At 42.5% G+C, this 15552-nt stretch overlaps 1 protein-coding gene across 3 annotated transcripts in view; it reads right to left on the reverse strand.

Moving 5' to 3' along the window:
• The window catches only part of PEBP4 (phosphatidylethanolamine binding protein 4), a 226979-nt gene that overhangs the window by 98724 nt on the left and 112703 nt on the right, over positions 1–15552 (reverse strand). For all 3 annotated transcript variants that reach the window (XM_054498212.2, XM_054498210.2, XM_054498211.2), the window contains exon 4: positions 4942–5040. In XM_054498212.2, the coding sequence (XP_054354187.1) occupies positions 4942–5040 (99 nt within the window). The remainder of the gene's footprint in view (positions 1–4941; positions 5041–15552) is intronic.

Raw genomic sequence — 15552 nt, forward strand, 5'->3', positions numbered from 1 at the left:
CTGCAGGCCTGATAAAGATTGTTTATTCTGTTTATTATCATTAGTGGGGTTCTGGATATACAGAAAATGAGATTATATCATTATTTTTATCGATATATTTAAATTTCTACAGGCTCTGCTGCTCCATTGATTAGGAACAAGGATACACGTGCCGCTTCCTATAGTGCCTCTCTCTAGGGAGGCTTCTCCTCTTTGCATATGTAATTTCCTTTTTCCTTGTCTCCACCCTGAAGAGCGAGGATTTCTGTCAGTTTCACAGAGGCGAAGTTGCAGTCTCAGAGAGGTCAAACAACTCGCTCAGCAGTGGAACCGATCACTCAAACACAAGTGTCCTGGCATGTGCTACCCACATAACTAGAAAGCAGGGAGCTATAATTCTTGCCCTGTTTATTGGATTTCCCATTATCTTATTCACCTAAAGCACTTAGAAGCCCTTAGGAAAAAACCTCTAATTATGGAAAAATTTAACCCTACAGAAAAGTAGACAAAATAATGACCCTTTAGAGACCGTTTTAATTCAACCCAGAACTGGTTGCATTTACAGTTGCCAAAGGTTGAGGGCACTGAATGAAAGGGAACCATGAACTTGCCAATTTCCTTTTCTTTCTTAAAACAAAAAAGATATTCAGGGCAAATTTTAGAATCATTGACGGTTTCTAGGAAGATTTTCTTTTTTGGAAGAAAAAAGATACTCTTGTCTCCTTAATTGTTCTAGTGTTCTTTGTCACCAATCATGATATTCTTTGTGGAAAGTATTAATATACCATCTTCCTGTGTTCAATATTCCCATTAACAATAAAAAGTCTAATGAAAATATCTGCATGAAAAGCTCTGAACATTAATTTCAGAGACAAATAAAAGATGAACCAATAAGTGTTTCTTTGAAAATGAATGATGCAAATTAATTGATATCCTAATGAGCTTTCAGCATGAAGATTATTAGTTAGGTGGAATCAGAACTGAAGATCATCTTTAAGGAAGTGCTAAGGACACTGCAGTCGGGGAGAAAGATGTTATCTGTCAATGCTCAGTTAGAAATCTTTCTTGCTCAATGAGAACCTTTCAAAGAGGGAGCCAAGTGGGATAGCATACCTTATGTATCTGTCTCTGCCTGTCCTAGCCTGGCCGGGTTTGGAGACTGGAGCCTAGTCCTGTTCCTGAGTTGATGGAAACCCACAGGTATAGGAAGTTCCACCCCAAGCCAGCCTCTGGGGGTCTCGTAATACCACCACTGTGCTGCAGATTCCTTCCTTGGTCTCTAGAATAAAGCCCTGTGAGGGCAGAGCCTTCCTCAATTTTGTTTGCATTTGTGTCGCCACTGCTAACCTAGCTACCTGATTTACAGCAATAATAATAATATAACAACAAGTAATGATGTAGAGCTTACTATGTGTTCTGGGTATTGTTCTGAGCACTTTCCTTAAAATAATTCACTTAAGCTTCATAACAACAGTGTGAGCTAGGCATACTACTATCTCCAGCTTACGAGTGAGTATATTGAGACACAGAGAGGTTAAGCAACTAGGCCAAGATCACACAGCTAATAATGGTAGATTAGGAATTCAAACCACAGCAGTCTGGCTCCGGAGTCCTTGCTCTTAACCACTGTGCTATACTGAATAGTGTTCTATATATATTTCTTGAACTAAATGAACAAAGGAGTACCATGAATTAATGCCTGGTCCCTACTGCCAGGCATCTAACTTCTAGTTTTTATTTAAGTTATCCAAAGTTCCAGAGCTTTATCCTACTCCGTACTAAACCCTGCCAGCCCCTCTTTGGAGTGGAGGTGGGGGGTGCCACAGATATTTCTTGTATTCCTAAAAATTCGTTGCTGTCCTGTTTCAACCCAGATAGCCTGTCAAAAAATTGTCCCTACTGAAGGGCTCCTATGGCCGTGGCCTCATCCACCATGCAGTTAGACCTGGCCCCCTAATATCAGGGTCAGCTGAAGTTCCACCAAGTTTGCTTCTGTGGTCATCGTGAACCACAGGGCCATGGTCACTCTCTGTCTGCAAAGACTTTATGGCAGGCTTTCCTACTGAGGCTGCTTGGGTAACGATGGTATTTAGGGTGTAGTATTATGGGGTCCAAAACACTTACCTAGTGTGTTTTATTTAACAAGATAGTATTCACTGGGGACAGTTCCCTGGAAGCATCTACCCATAAAGGATAGTTAGAAAAAGAACTCCGGGAGTGAGCCGGGGGTGGTGGAGGGAACAAGAGAGATGATGTCTTCCACGTTATAGAGAGGGGATAGTGGCTCCCTGTCCTAGTGGAGTTGATGGGAGAGATGTGATGTGAACTCAGGCCACATGGTACGGCAGGAAAGGCGTGTGACTTGGGGCTAAGCGACGTGGATTGAAGACTCACCTCTCTAACCCACTAGCTAAGAGATGGCATCATTCAACCTCTCTGGGCTCTGCTTTCGCCATCTATAAAATGAGGATTATGTCTATTTCACAAAGTGGTGTTGAGTTTCAGGAGTTTTAAAAGTGCTTTTCACTTGAAAATTCCTCCACAAATGAGTGATGTTAAGAACGACCGAGGCATCCCAGCTCTATGGTCTTCCTTCAATCTGCTCAACCCATCTGGATGCTTGTTAAGCCAGAATGCCGTGTTCTCCCCAGACCGACCGAGGTCTGCGGGTGGGGTAGTGCCTAGGCAGCTGCATTTTAACAAGCTCGTCTGCCAATTCGAATGCACTCAACTGTTTGAGATCCACTTAGCAATGGTGAACACCAACACAAAGGAAGTACTCTGGGTTTGATCAGAGGCTTCACATCCTCTGGTCGAGGTCTAGAATCTGAGACCTAAATGAATTTGGTTGACACCGTCTCTGTGGCTGGCGGAATTTTGGGGAAGGTGGGCAGGACCAAGTGGATATCACTGCCACTTCCTGCTGAACACTCACGAGGGAAGCAGTGCAAATGTGACGGAAACACAAGCCTCCTCCGGCCTGAGCGGGAAAGCCGAGGGCCGCACCCGGGCAGGTGGCACTGGTAAGCTCTGTGGCTTAGCAGCCTTGCCGGACAGCTGCCACCTGTCACCTGCCACCTGTTCTACTTCTAAGCTGGGCTGCTGAGGCTAAATTCATGTTCGTTGCACAGAGCTCCTGTAAGAGGTCCCTTCTGAGTATGGGGGTGAGGCGAGTGGAGGAGTCGGGGGTTTTCAGGCTTGGAAGAGAGGCAGCCTCATGGTCCCAAGTCCTCTCAATTCTGAAGTCAACCCACCCTAACTGCTTTTGCACTTAGGCCTCAGGACTTCTGAGCAGAGCTCCCTAACAGGAAGCCCTGTGTGCCTGGGGTGGCTGTGAATGTGACCTTCAGAGCAATACTTCTCTCTTGAGTGTTTCACCCCTGAGACCGCTGGGGAGGCCTAAGTTCAGAAAATGACAACGCTCTAGCCTTGGGGCGTGAGGGGGAGATGCCAGTTCTTTCATGCCGACTGCTCCTCTCTCCTTCCTGATGGCTCAAACCTCCCAGCTCTGCCCCTTTGTGTGTTTGCGGTGTTTGGCCAGGGAAGTGTGTGGAGTAACAGAGGTGGCTCCGGCACTGCCCACGAAGCTGCTGCTTGGGTCTCCCTTGAGGAAGCTCCTTCCAGGGCCATGGGCAGGGCTGCCTCTGAGGATGGCTGTCCACCTGAGCTCCCTGGGAGGGGCCCTGGTCACTGGGGCCACCAGCTGCTTGCCAGGGTAACTACCCTCTCACCCCCCTACTCCCACCCAGTGGGTGCGAGAACCCTGCCTTGCTCAGGATAGTCAGAAGCTAGTTCGGATTTAAACCCCTTCCTCCACCCACAGTTCTAGAAGGAAAAACACAAACTCCTCATAGTTGCAGAATCGTCTGTTTTCCAAAGTGCTCCCGTAAGTCATTGGCTCATCACGACAATCACAGCAAGTCAGCAGTGTGTTTCCCATATTACAGAGCAAGACGAAATGCCCAGAGGAGCCGACAGAGGTCACTGAGTTGGTAGCCAGCCAAGGTCCAAACCACATCCCAACTTTGTTTTTCTAGTTCTGAGTTCCCGCTATCTTACAGAGTTGACGCCTTTGTATACTCTTTGCAAAACCCATCTGCAGGTGTTCTAGGCACAGATTCGTGACTGTTTGAGGCTAGTGTGGACTTCCCCAAAGAGCACTGCCAGGCACTCATGAACAAAAGGATTCAATAATCAAATGCAACTGGGAAATCAGTGTATATGATATAGAGCATACTAGACTAGTAAAAGCTCCAAAAGCCCTTGAGTGAGAAACAGAATGAATTCAGTTCAACCCAGAGTATCCAAAACTTGTTTGGCAACACAGCCTTTCCCTCCCACATAATGGCAAAAACAAGCCACCAGATTTGAGGACCCTCCGTGAAGAGGGTGAGCCAGGCTTCTTCACAATTATCGTGATGACAAAGACACAAAGATGAGAGGCGGCCACTTGTTTCTGTACACAAAGAAAAGGAAGTGGCTGTGCCTCTCTCATGCCACGTGCCCCATCACGGGGAGGAGCTCCAGGACTTCCCCTGGCCAGTTCTGCCACCTGCACGTCTCAGAATCCCCTCGGTGCCCCCAAATCCAGTGGTGTGCTGAAGCCAATTGTTAACGTTTCAGAAACAGTGTGAGTCAGTTGTTAAATCATCAGGAGCTTGAAATTAAATCACCACTCCCGTGGTAGGAGTATTTATTTATACCATAAAAATCAGCAAACACTAGAAATCAGGACTCTCCCCACCCTTCTAGAAAGCTGGGTTACCAGCATACCACTAGCCCTGGGACACTTTTTGAAATTGTTGGAAAACTTGGGAGAGCTCTGATAGCTGAGCGCTGGGGGAGATGGGACACAGAAGTCCTTGCTCCAACCCTCCTAGATGAGAGGTGGGAACTGCACTGAATGATAATCTTCCAGATACAACCCCAAATGAGTCAGAGAGTGCCTCTTGGCCTGCTTACCTCGATATCTGTTACCAGCCAATGTCTCCAGAATCTCTGTCTGGGTTCTGCTCTGCTAGGGGCATCTGGATCCACCATCACCAGGATGTAGGTTGCGCCCTGTAACACATGTACCAAAAAGTAATGTAGCATCATGGCTGAAATAGGAAAATACCATCGGGCAGACCTCCTTTTCCCGCCATTCCAACCGAGAATGGCTGAGTAGCCCCTATGGCGTCCTATCCAGTTTATCCTTGCTCTCGTGACATCTGTCTCACATCATGTTTATTCTCAGAGAAATGGCATCTGTGAAGCAGACAGCAGGACTCTTGGCTTCCTCTTTGTGAGGAAGAATAAATCCAACAAGATATACATACCAAGCACCTGGGAGTTCTAAGCGCTGTGCTGGGTGCCGTGGAGGAATCAAGGAAACCTAAAACAGGTCTCTGGTCCTCTCAAGAAGCATCCAGTGTAGTTGGAGTGACTTGTTTGTCAATTCAACAAATATATGAGGACTTATTTTGTGTCAAGAATGGTACCTATCATAAAGAACACCAGGATTCATTCATCTCTTCAACAAGCCTTTGCTGAACACCTACTATGTGCCAGAAGCTGCTCCAGGTGCTAGGAGGCAACAGAGCACAAGACAGTAAGGTCCATACTTTCAGGAAGCTTTTGTTCTAGGTAAAAGACACAGATAATAAAAATAAATAAATAAGCAACGGAACGTGTGAGTAGTGCTATGATGAAAATAAAACAGGGTGGGATGAGAGGTGGGAAGTGTTCTGGAAGGAAAAAAATAGCTGCTATGAAGGTCTTCAGGTGGGAAAAAAGTAGGCTTTGAGGAGCAAGAAAGAGCACCATTGTGGCCAGGGACAAGCAAGGGGGAGGGTGGACACGGCAGGTGTCGGGGAGGGAGCAGAGGCCAGGCCACAGGGGGCTCTCTAGGCCTGGGTAGGGAGTGGGGTTTTATTCAAAGTGCGACACAGAACTGTTTCAGGGTTTTAGGCAGGACAGTGATATGCTCTGATTTATGCTTTTAGAGGATTCTTTTGGCTGCTGAGTAGAAAATGAATGATCTCCAAAGGCCAGAGAAGAGGCCAGGAGGCCAGTTAGGAGACTCGCAGTAGCATGGGAAGGATGATGGTATCTTGGGCTATGATGGCAGCAATGGAGACAGAAACAAATAGATGGGTTGGGGGAGTATTTTTAGGTAAAATCGGCAGGGTTTGCTGACAGATTCAATGGCAGGGCAGTAAGGAGGGGGATGGAGAAAGAGAAATTAAGGATGAATCCTGGGTTTCTGGCTTGAGCAACTGGGACATTTAATGGTACAAATAAGACTTGGAGAGGAGGCTGTTTGAAGGCGGACATTCAGAGTTCTGGTTTAGATATCTTGAGTTTGAAATGCCCCTCAGAATATAGGTATGCATGTCAGTCTGTAATTCAGACGAGAGATCAGGACTGGGTGAATAAATTTGGTAGTCATTGATACAGAGATGGCCTTTAAATCAGTAGAGCAGACACAGAGAAGAAAAGAGGTCTCACGGCTGAACTGTAAAACATGCTAACATTGAGAAGAGGGGAGACCCAGGGAAAGGGGACTTTGGATCCAAAAAGTTGGGGGAACACCTGGAGAGCAGGTGTCACAAAAGCCAGGATAGAAAGTGTCTCCAGGAAGAGAAAGTGATCAGCTGTATCAAATGCTGCTAAAAGGTAAAGCCAGATGAGGACACAGATGTGACAATCTGATTTGACAACTTGGATATCACTGTTATCACGATAAGACCAGTTTCAGTGGAGCAGAAAGGACGGATGCTTAGTTAGAATAGGCTGAGCTGAGATGGGAGATGAGGAACTGGAGATAGCTATTAGAGATAGCTATTAAAGATGATTATAAAAAGGGAAGTTTTGGTAGGAAGGACAGCTGAGACATGGAGTGGCTATAACTAAAGAGGAAAGAAGAGTCAAGATATTTTTTGGTTTTTTTTTTGTTTTTTTTTTTGAGACCGAGTCTCTCTCTGTTGCCCAGGAGTGCAGTGGCGCGATCTCGGCTCACTGCAAGCTCCGCCTCCCGGGTTCAAGCCATTCTCCTGCCTCAGCCTCCCAAGTAACTGGGACTACAGGCGCCCGCCACCACGCCTGGCTAATTTTTTGTATTTTTAGTAGAGATGGGGTTTCACTGTGTTAGCCAGGATAGTCTCGATCTCCTGATTTCGTGATCCGCCTGCCTTGGCCTCTCAAAGTGCTGGGATTACAGGCGTGAGTCACCGTGCCCAGCCCAAGATATTTTTTAAAGAGAGGGATGATGTTTGTAGACCAATGGAAATGGTCCAGTATAGAAAGGGAGGTAGAGATGTCAGAGAGGAGGAAGGGGATCGTTACAAGAGCTTTGGGAAGTGGGGAGGGGACAGGATCCAGACTGAAAGTGAAGGGCTAGGTCTTGGGTAGAAGCAGAGGATGTGGGTTCAGATGCAAGAGAATTGGAAGGTGAGATAGTGAGGAATGAGGAAATTGTCTTCCGATTGCTTCTATTTTTCAATGAGTTAGAGGCAAGTTTATCAGGGGAAGAAGGATTATAGGAAGTTTGGGGTCACAGAAAAAGGTGTGAGATAGTCATTTAAGAGAGTGATAAAATGATTATACCATAGGTATGTGGTAGGTTACTAGATAGTATTACATTTCACAGTTGTGTCCTTTTTAACTGTTCAAGTACAGGTGTGGAATACGTGGTAGCTGGGTTTAACCTGAATGGGAACTTAGGTGTGAGTATGAAGGAAGAGAGGGAAGTGAGAGAGGAAAAAGTGAGTAAGATGAATGGAGTAAATGGAAAAGAGTCCTGGCCCTCCCCTTGACAGGGAGAGGCAGGCACACCCTGTTGTTCTAAATGCTTTCTGATGTTCTAAATGCTTAAGCAGAGGAGCATTTATCAACCATGGAGGGGAAAGGGAAAAGAGAGATTAAATCTCTCTACCCCAGGAGTCCAGGAAGGCTGCAGAGTTGTCTTTTGAGCTTGATCTCAAAGGCAGGTAAAGTATCAGGAAAGTATCAGGAAAAGCACTCTCTAGGTAAAGGTAAGGGCGTGTGCAAAGGCAGGGGCGGGTGTTTGGGGAATGGCTGGGCCATAAGGCATCTGAAAAGAAATAGTGGGTGACAAAGCTGAAATGGGTGTTGGGATCAGAGAACAGAAAGCTCTGTATGTCATAAGTTGTTTAGAATTTGTTATGCAACAGGACGCACTGAAATTGTTTGAACAGGCAACTCATATAATCAAACGTGTGCTTTGGGGCTGGGCATGGTGGCTCACATCTGTAATCCCAACACTTTGGGAGGCTGAGGTGGACTGATCGCTTGAGCCCAGGAGTTCAAGACCCACCTGGGCAACATGGCAAAATCTTGCTCTACAAAAAATACAAAAGCTAACCAGGCATGGTAGCCCATGCCTATGGTTCCAGCTACTCAGGAGGCTGAAGTGGAAGGATGGCTTGAGCCCAGGAGGATGCAGTGAGCCATGACTGCATCACTGTACTCCAGCTTGGATGACAGAGTAAGACCCTGTCTCAACAAACAAAAAACACGTGGGCTTTGGGAAGACACATGATGAGACATGATGAGGATAGAATAAAGGATGAAAAGCAGAGCAAAAAATCGAAACAAACCCTGAAAACTGCAATACCCTGGAGAAAGACCACAGGGATTTCCATTCAAATAGTAGTAATAGAAAGGAGAGACGTGTACTGCAGAACTCACAGCATGAGGTGACCGGGTAGGGCAGATGTGGGAGAGGAAGAAGCCAGGACGACTCTGAGATTCTGTCTTGGGCAGTTTGGTGATAATGGAGCCATGGATATTAGGGGTAGCAAAGTCAGGGGGACAGTGAGGCAGTGAGTTTGGTGTTGAAACCAACAGGGAGAGATGCCCTGTAAATGAAGCTAGCGCTCTCTCAAGACTTGGCAAATGGGCAGTGGACATGGAGAGGGACAAATCTATAGATTCATGGATTGCCCGGGGAATCTGTAGAGTGAAGACAAAAGAAAGACTGTGGTGGAACTTGGGAACTCAAAGGGGGACAAGGAAGGGAGAAAGAGGCTGAGGAGGGCCAGGTGCAGTGGCTCACGCCTGTAATCGCAGCACTTTGGGAAGCTGAGGTGGGCGGATCACGAGGTCAAGAGATTGAGACCATCCTGGCTAACACGGTGAAACCCCGTCTCTACTAAAAATATAAAAAATTAGCTGGGCATGGTGGCGGGTGCCTGTAGTCCCAGCTACTCCGGAGGCTGAGGCAGGAGAATGGCGTGAACCCGCCATGAAGGAACAGATAAAGGTTGTGTCAGTATTACAGTCATCAAGGCAGACGAGGGCCACAAAGTGATTGTTGGTTGTGACAATGAGGGGATCATGGAGACCTTTCCAAAGATGATTAGTTTAAAGGTAAAAATATTGACTGTTGGATTTTAAGACCCAGAAGAAGCCGTAAACCATAGACTAGATGCTACAGGAAATTAAATCAGATAATGAGAAGATAAACCCAAGAAAATCTCCACGGACTCAGAAGAAAAGAAAATAGTAGGTGAAAAGAAGGAATATATACTAAAGTGTGTGTGTGTGTGTGTGTGTGTGTGTGTGTGTAAAATCCCAGTAGAATCCCATAAAGAGAAAACTGTAGATAGTATCTGATACATCCAAGAAAGTAATAAGAAAATAAAAAGAAACAAAGTGTAAATATGATAAAAGAAGAAATGAAGAAATAAAGCCATATGCCCTCTCTGTTTTCCTTTCTTCTTCTTCTTCTTTTTATTTTTTTGCAAATGACATGATTGTCTACATGAGAAATTAAAAAAAATCAACTGGAAACAAAAGTAATATTCAGTAAACTGTTACAAATTGTACACAAAACTGGTACTTTCTACATATTAATAATAGTCCTAAAGTATATATTTAGATCCCATTAACAACGGTAACAAAAAATGTAAAATAAGTAAGAATGAGCTTGATGGTAAATGAAGATTATATGAAGAAAACAAAAACATTATTGATGCACATAAGAAGGAAACTTGGATAGAAGAAGAAATACTATGCTTTTAAATTGAAATAATCATTTTGCAAAAATGTCAATAAACCTTCAGTTAATTTTTTAATCTAGCACAATTCCAATCAAAATCCTAAACAGATGTTTTGTGAACATCACAGAATAATTCTAAAGGTAATAATAAATGTAAACAAGTAAATAAAAGAAAAATAATTATCCAAGGCAATATTGAAAAAGATAAAATAGGGATGGTAATAATTTTGGAGATATTAACATATCTTAAGCTACAATAATTAGAACAATATGGTGTTAATTAATGAATACTTAAGTAAAGAAATCAAAATAGAAAATCCAGAGAGAAAGTCGAGTTTTCATTATATGTATATTTACTACATGATAGTTATAATTTAAAATGTTATTTAATATATGACAAAATAATTTCAGATCAGTGGGGAAAAAATAGATTATTTTATAAATGATATTGGGAAAACTGGCTCACTATGTGGAATAAATAAACTTAGGTCCCTATTTCTTTCGGACACCAGAAAACTTCCATATTTAAATATGAAAATGAAAAACAAGCTTTCAAACTGGTTTAATAACATAATATTAAATTTATGCAATGGAACACTCTGTTAGAGTTAGATCTTTATATACTCATATAAGAAATTATCTAAAATATACTAGTATGTGAAATAAGTTACAGAATAATGTGCATGATGTCTCAAATGTGCAGGAAAACTTTATATATCTAACTATATATATATATCTTTATAGATATATTTGCATATGCATAGAAAATGTCTGAAAAAATATACACCAAACTGTTAACAGTAAATGTCATGAAGGGAAGATTGATATATCTAACTAGATATAATTTTGACTCTTTTATATGGCAAAAAAAGTCCAAAATAAAATTCAAAGACAATAAACTGAGGACAAATATTTGCAATATCTGTGAAAAAATGTGAATGTCTTTAATATACAAAGTACTCTTTAAATCCATAAAAAAAGACTAATAACTCAATAGAAAAATGGATGAACACCATGAATGGTTAACTCATAAAATAAGGAACACAAATGATCAAAAACCATACAAACAAGTTTACTAGTCATAAAAGGTATGCCAATAAAATAGATCCAATCTTTGCCCATAAAATTAACAAAAGTTTTAATGTTTATCTCGAGTTTTTAAGGTATGTAGAAACAATGGGTAGATCCCCAAATCCTATGTATTCTATAATGTCATTGTCTATTTTTTAAAAAGGAGAGAAAACCAAAACCACATATTGTACACATGTATATGACTCTATGGAAAGAAAACCAGAAAAATACAAAGTTAAATGCTGACCGATGATCTCTAAATGATGGGATAATTATGAACTTTATTTTCTTCTTTGTGGTTTTTTGCATTTCCCAAAGTTTCTGCAATAAAATGCATTGCTTTTATACTTAGACAAAAAGATTTGCACTCAAGGAAAAAAAAGTCATGGTAAGAAGTCCCAGAACCCTCATTCTTCTCTTGTTCAAACAATAGCCAAGGGAAGTCTTCTCAGTGGCAGACTGCTCTCCCTCCCTGCCCTGATGTTCCCCGTGGCCCCTCCTGTCCCTAACCCTACACTGCTGCCTGATTCTTTAGGGCAGCGTTCCCCAACCTTTTTGGCACCAGGAACTGGTTTCATGGAAGACAATTTTTCCCCAGATGAGTGTGGGGGGTAGTTTCAGGATGATTCAAGCACATTACATTTATTGGGCACTTTATTTTTATTATTATTACATTATAATCGATAATGAAATAATTATAAACTCACTGTAATGTAGAATTGGTGGACACCCTGAGCTTGTTTTCCTGCAACTAGAGGGTCCCATGTGGAGATAATGGGAGACAGTGACAGATCATCAGGGATTAGATTCTCATAAGGAGTGTTGCAACCTAGATTCCTTGCATGTACAGTTCACAATAGGGTTTGTGCTCCTATGAGACTCTAATGCCACAGCCAAACTGACAGGAGGTGGAGCCCAGGTGGTAACAGGAACAATGGGCAGCGGCTGTAAATATGGATAAAGCTGCACTCACTGGCCCACCATTTACCTCCTGCTGTGTGGCCCAGTTCCTAACAGGCCATGGACCGGTACTGGGGATTGGGGATGCCTGCTGTAGGGTGAGTCTGCATTGCAGGGCACTGTTACAGATGGTCATATCCTGAGGTTTACCCTAGATCTCCTGTCTGCTAAGCAGCCCCGTAAGAGACGTTTTCAGAGACTTCTCTGGTGGTCTTGCAGATCTCTCTCAATGCAATCAGGGAGCTGGGTCCCAGACCTTCCATGACCCTCATTGCCAACAGAAGCTCCTTAGCAAATGTTTGGCAGAGGTGGCAAAGGAGTGGTTGTTCACCAAAGAAAGTGGAAAATAACCTATTCAAGAGCTTAGCCCTTAGCCAGACTCCTTGAAATTGGGCCCAAGTCCCCACCCACTTCTGTAGGTCCATGGAGCTGACAGAATGGAGTAGTGTTCGGAGGAGATGAGCACGTCTTCCTTCTGGCAGGTGAAACTAGTTTCTGACCATGGCAGCCCATTCGTTAAGCATAGCCAAGACAGAAGAACGTGCCACCAACACTTCCAACAAGGGAAGTGAATCTAGGGAATTGTATACTTGCCACATGTTTTCTTGCCTAGGATAGAGACTGTTTTATACTTCTGTAGGGGTATAGACCTAGTAAAATGCCAGCCTTTAATAGGTGCCCATGAATGCTTATTACACCGTGGACTGGTGGTTCTTAGCTAATTCCTTCTCTTTTCTGGCTTGCTCCTAAAAGATGAGGTAGCTGAGCCAGGTGATCTACTTTCCCTCAGGTTCTAACATCCACATGGTGGATTCTGAGCTTTCTAGACATACCGTAAAAATAAGACTGCTTATATGATCCAGCAATCACACTTTGGGGGATAGAAATCCAGGTGTCACTGCAGTACCATTCACAATAGCCAGGATGAGGAAACAACAGGATGTCTATCAACAGATGAATGGATAAAGAAAATGTAGTATATCCATACAATGGAACGCTATTCAGCCTTAAAAAGGAAATACTGTAGTTGGTGACAACATGGATAAACCTTGAGGTTATTATGCTAAGTGAAACAAGCCAGTCACCAAAGGACAAATATTGTGTGATTCCACTTACATGATATATCTGAAATAGTCAAACCCACAGAAGCAGAGAGGAATGGTGGTTGCCAGGGATGGAGTGGGGTGGTGGGGGGACATGGGGAGTTGCTAATTGATGATTATAGACTTTCAGTCATGAAAGAAATTCTAGAAAGCTTGGTGTACAATACTGTGTCCATAGTTAATAATATCGTATTGTACACTCAAAAAGCTTTTGAGTATATCTCAAGGTAACTGTTCTTATCACAATAAGATAAAATAAAAATAAACTAATCCCACTTGAAGAAGGCAGGATGAAATCCAAGCTCTTTCCAAAGACACTGCACATCTCGAAGCCTGACAGCATGCTCTGCTGGCAAGGCTGCGGGGAAACTGAGGCTGCATGCATTGTTGTAGGAATGCACAATATGAGTGATGTGCCTTTTGACTCAGTGATTTCATTTCTGTGATTTTTCCGACTAAAGATATCTGCACACTTATGAAATGACTTGTATATAAGGTTATTCATTTCACCCCTGTCTGTCACAGTAGAAAATAAGTGAAAATTGTTGGAAATAACTCAAGTGTCCATCAGCTGGGGATTGGTTAATAAACAATGATATGTACTCAGAGTGGAAAACTTCATAACTGTAAAAAAAAAAAACAGTGAAGATCTCTAAGATCTGATATGAAAAGCTCTCCAGGATAACTTTAGTGTAAAAAGCAAGGTGCAGAACAGCATATCTATTACTTTATTTTTACAGAAGAAGGAGAAAATAAGATATTTCTTCACATTTGCTTGTATTTACATAAACAAACTCTGGAAGGGTGCTTAAAAAACTAAGAGAGGCTGTGGGTGGTGGTATTGATATGGGTAGATGAGATAGAGACATCTATATGTGTGTTCTATCATTCTGATTTTTAAAGCCATGTGAATACCTATTACCTGCTAAAAATAAACCAAACTTATAAAATAATGTGGAATGTGCAGCAGTCACATAATATTTTGGAGGTGTATCATCATTATCCTGGAGACATCAGTCTCTAGTTTTCTTTCACTGATGCTGAGAGGTAAAGAGGGATGGCCTTGTTCCTTTGCAGCAAGGAGAGCTCAGGGGACCCTCACTCCACTTTTGAAGGTTATTTGGGGGAAGTGCAACTGCTGGAATAGGACCCTGGGCGCTATGGAGCAGGGCATGAGCAAGGTGTAGGAAGCCACATCAACAAATCACAGTACTTTGGGATGATGATGATGATGATGATGACATAGAAGCAGAATTAGATCTGGATTTGTTCAGATAAAGTTTTAAAAAAACAGCTATATGGAGGTATAGTTTACATATAATAAACTTCACCCCTTTTAAGTGTACATTTCAATGATTTTTTGAAAATGTACAAAGTTGCGCAACTATCACCATAATCTAAATTTAGAACATTTTTATCATCCCAGAAAGAAGTTTTGTACCATGTATGCAGTCATTCCCTATTCCCACCACCAGCTCCAAGCAACCATGAATCTACTTTCTCTGTAATCTCCTTTTTGCCCTTCCTGGACATTTAATATAAATGGAATTGTAATACTTGTTTTTTTTGTGTTGGCATCTTTTACTCAGCATAATGTTTTTGAGGTTCATCCATGCTGTACATGTATCAGTACTTCATTCCTTTTTATTGTTGAATAATATTTCATTGTATGGATAGAGACCACATTTGTTTATCCAGTTGATGGACATTTGGTTGATTTCCACTTTGGCTATTATGAATAATGCTGCTGTGAACATTTGCTGTAAGTTTCTGTGCAAACACTTGTTTTCAATTCTCTTGGTTAGATGTCTAGAGTGGAACTGCTGGGTCATATTGTAAATTTATGTTTAACATTTTAAGTAACTACCAAACTGTTTTTCAAAGTGGTTACTCCATTTTACAATCCCACCAGAAGGTTCTAGTTTCTCCACATCTTTGTCAACACTTATAATTGTCTGTCTTTTTATTGTGGCCATGCTAGGGGGTGTAAACTGGTATCTCATGTTTTTAATTTGCATTTCCCTAAGGACTAGAGATGTTGAGTTTCTTTTTGTTTCCTTATTGACTATTTGTATATCTTTGGTGAAATGTCTATGTCAGTTTCTTACCCATTTAAAAATTGGATTATATCTTCTAAAATTGGATTATCTATCCAGAAATAATTGTAATAGGTGTGTCCCAAGGAGTAAGGGAAAATGGAGGCAGCAGGGTGAATGGAAAGCAAGATGGCAGCAAATATTTCCATAGATGGAAGAGGGGCTACCCAGTTGGAACTCTGCTCTGATCAGCTGTCAGGGCTGGACTTGCCTCATTCTTGAACTTCTGGTTTCCGGCCTCAATCCCCATCTGTACAAGGGGTTGTACAAAGCCTTTGCCTCCCCTGCCTTCCCAGCCGTCGGTGCTCAACCTCATCACTGTGCCTGAAATGTTCTTTTC

Source organism: Pongo pygmaeus, chromosome 7, assembly GCF_028885625.2.
Source record: "Pongo pygmaeus isolate AG05252 chromosome 7, NHGRI_mPonPyg2-v2.0_pri, whole genome shotgun sequence".
NCBI lineage: Eukaryota > Metazoa > Chordata > Mammalia > Primates > Hominidae > Pongo > Pongo pygmaeus.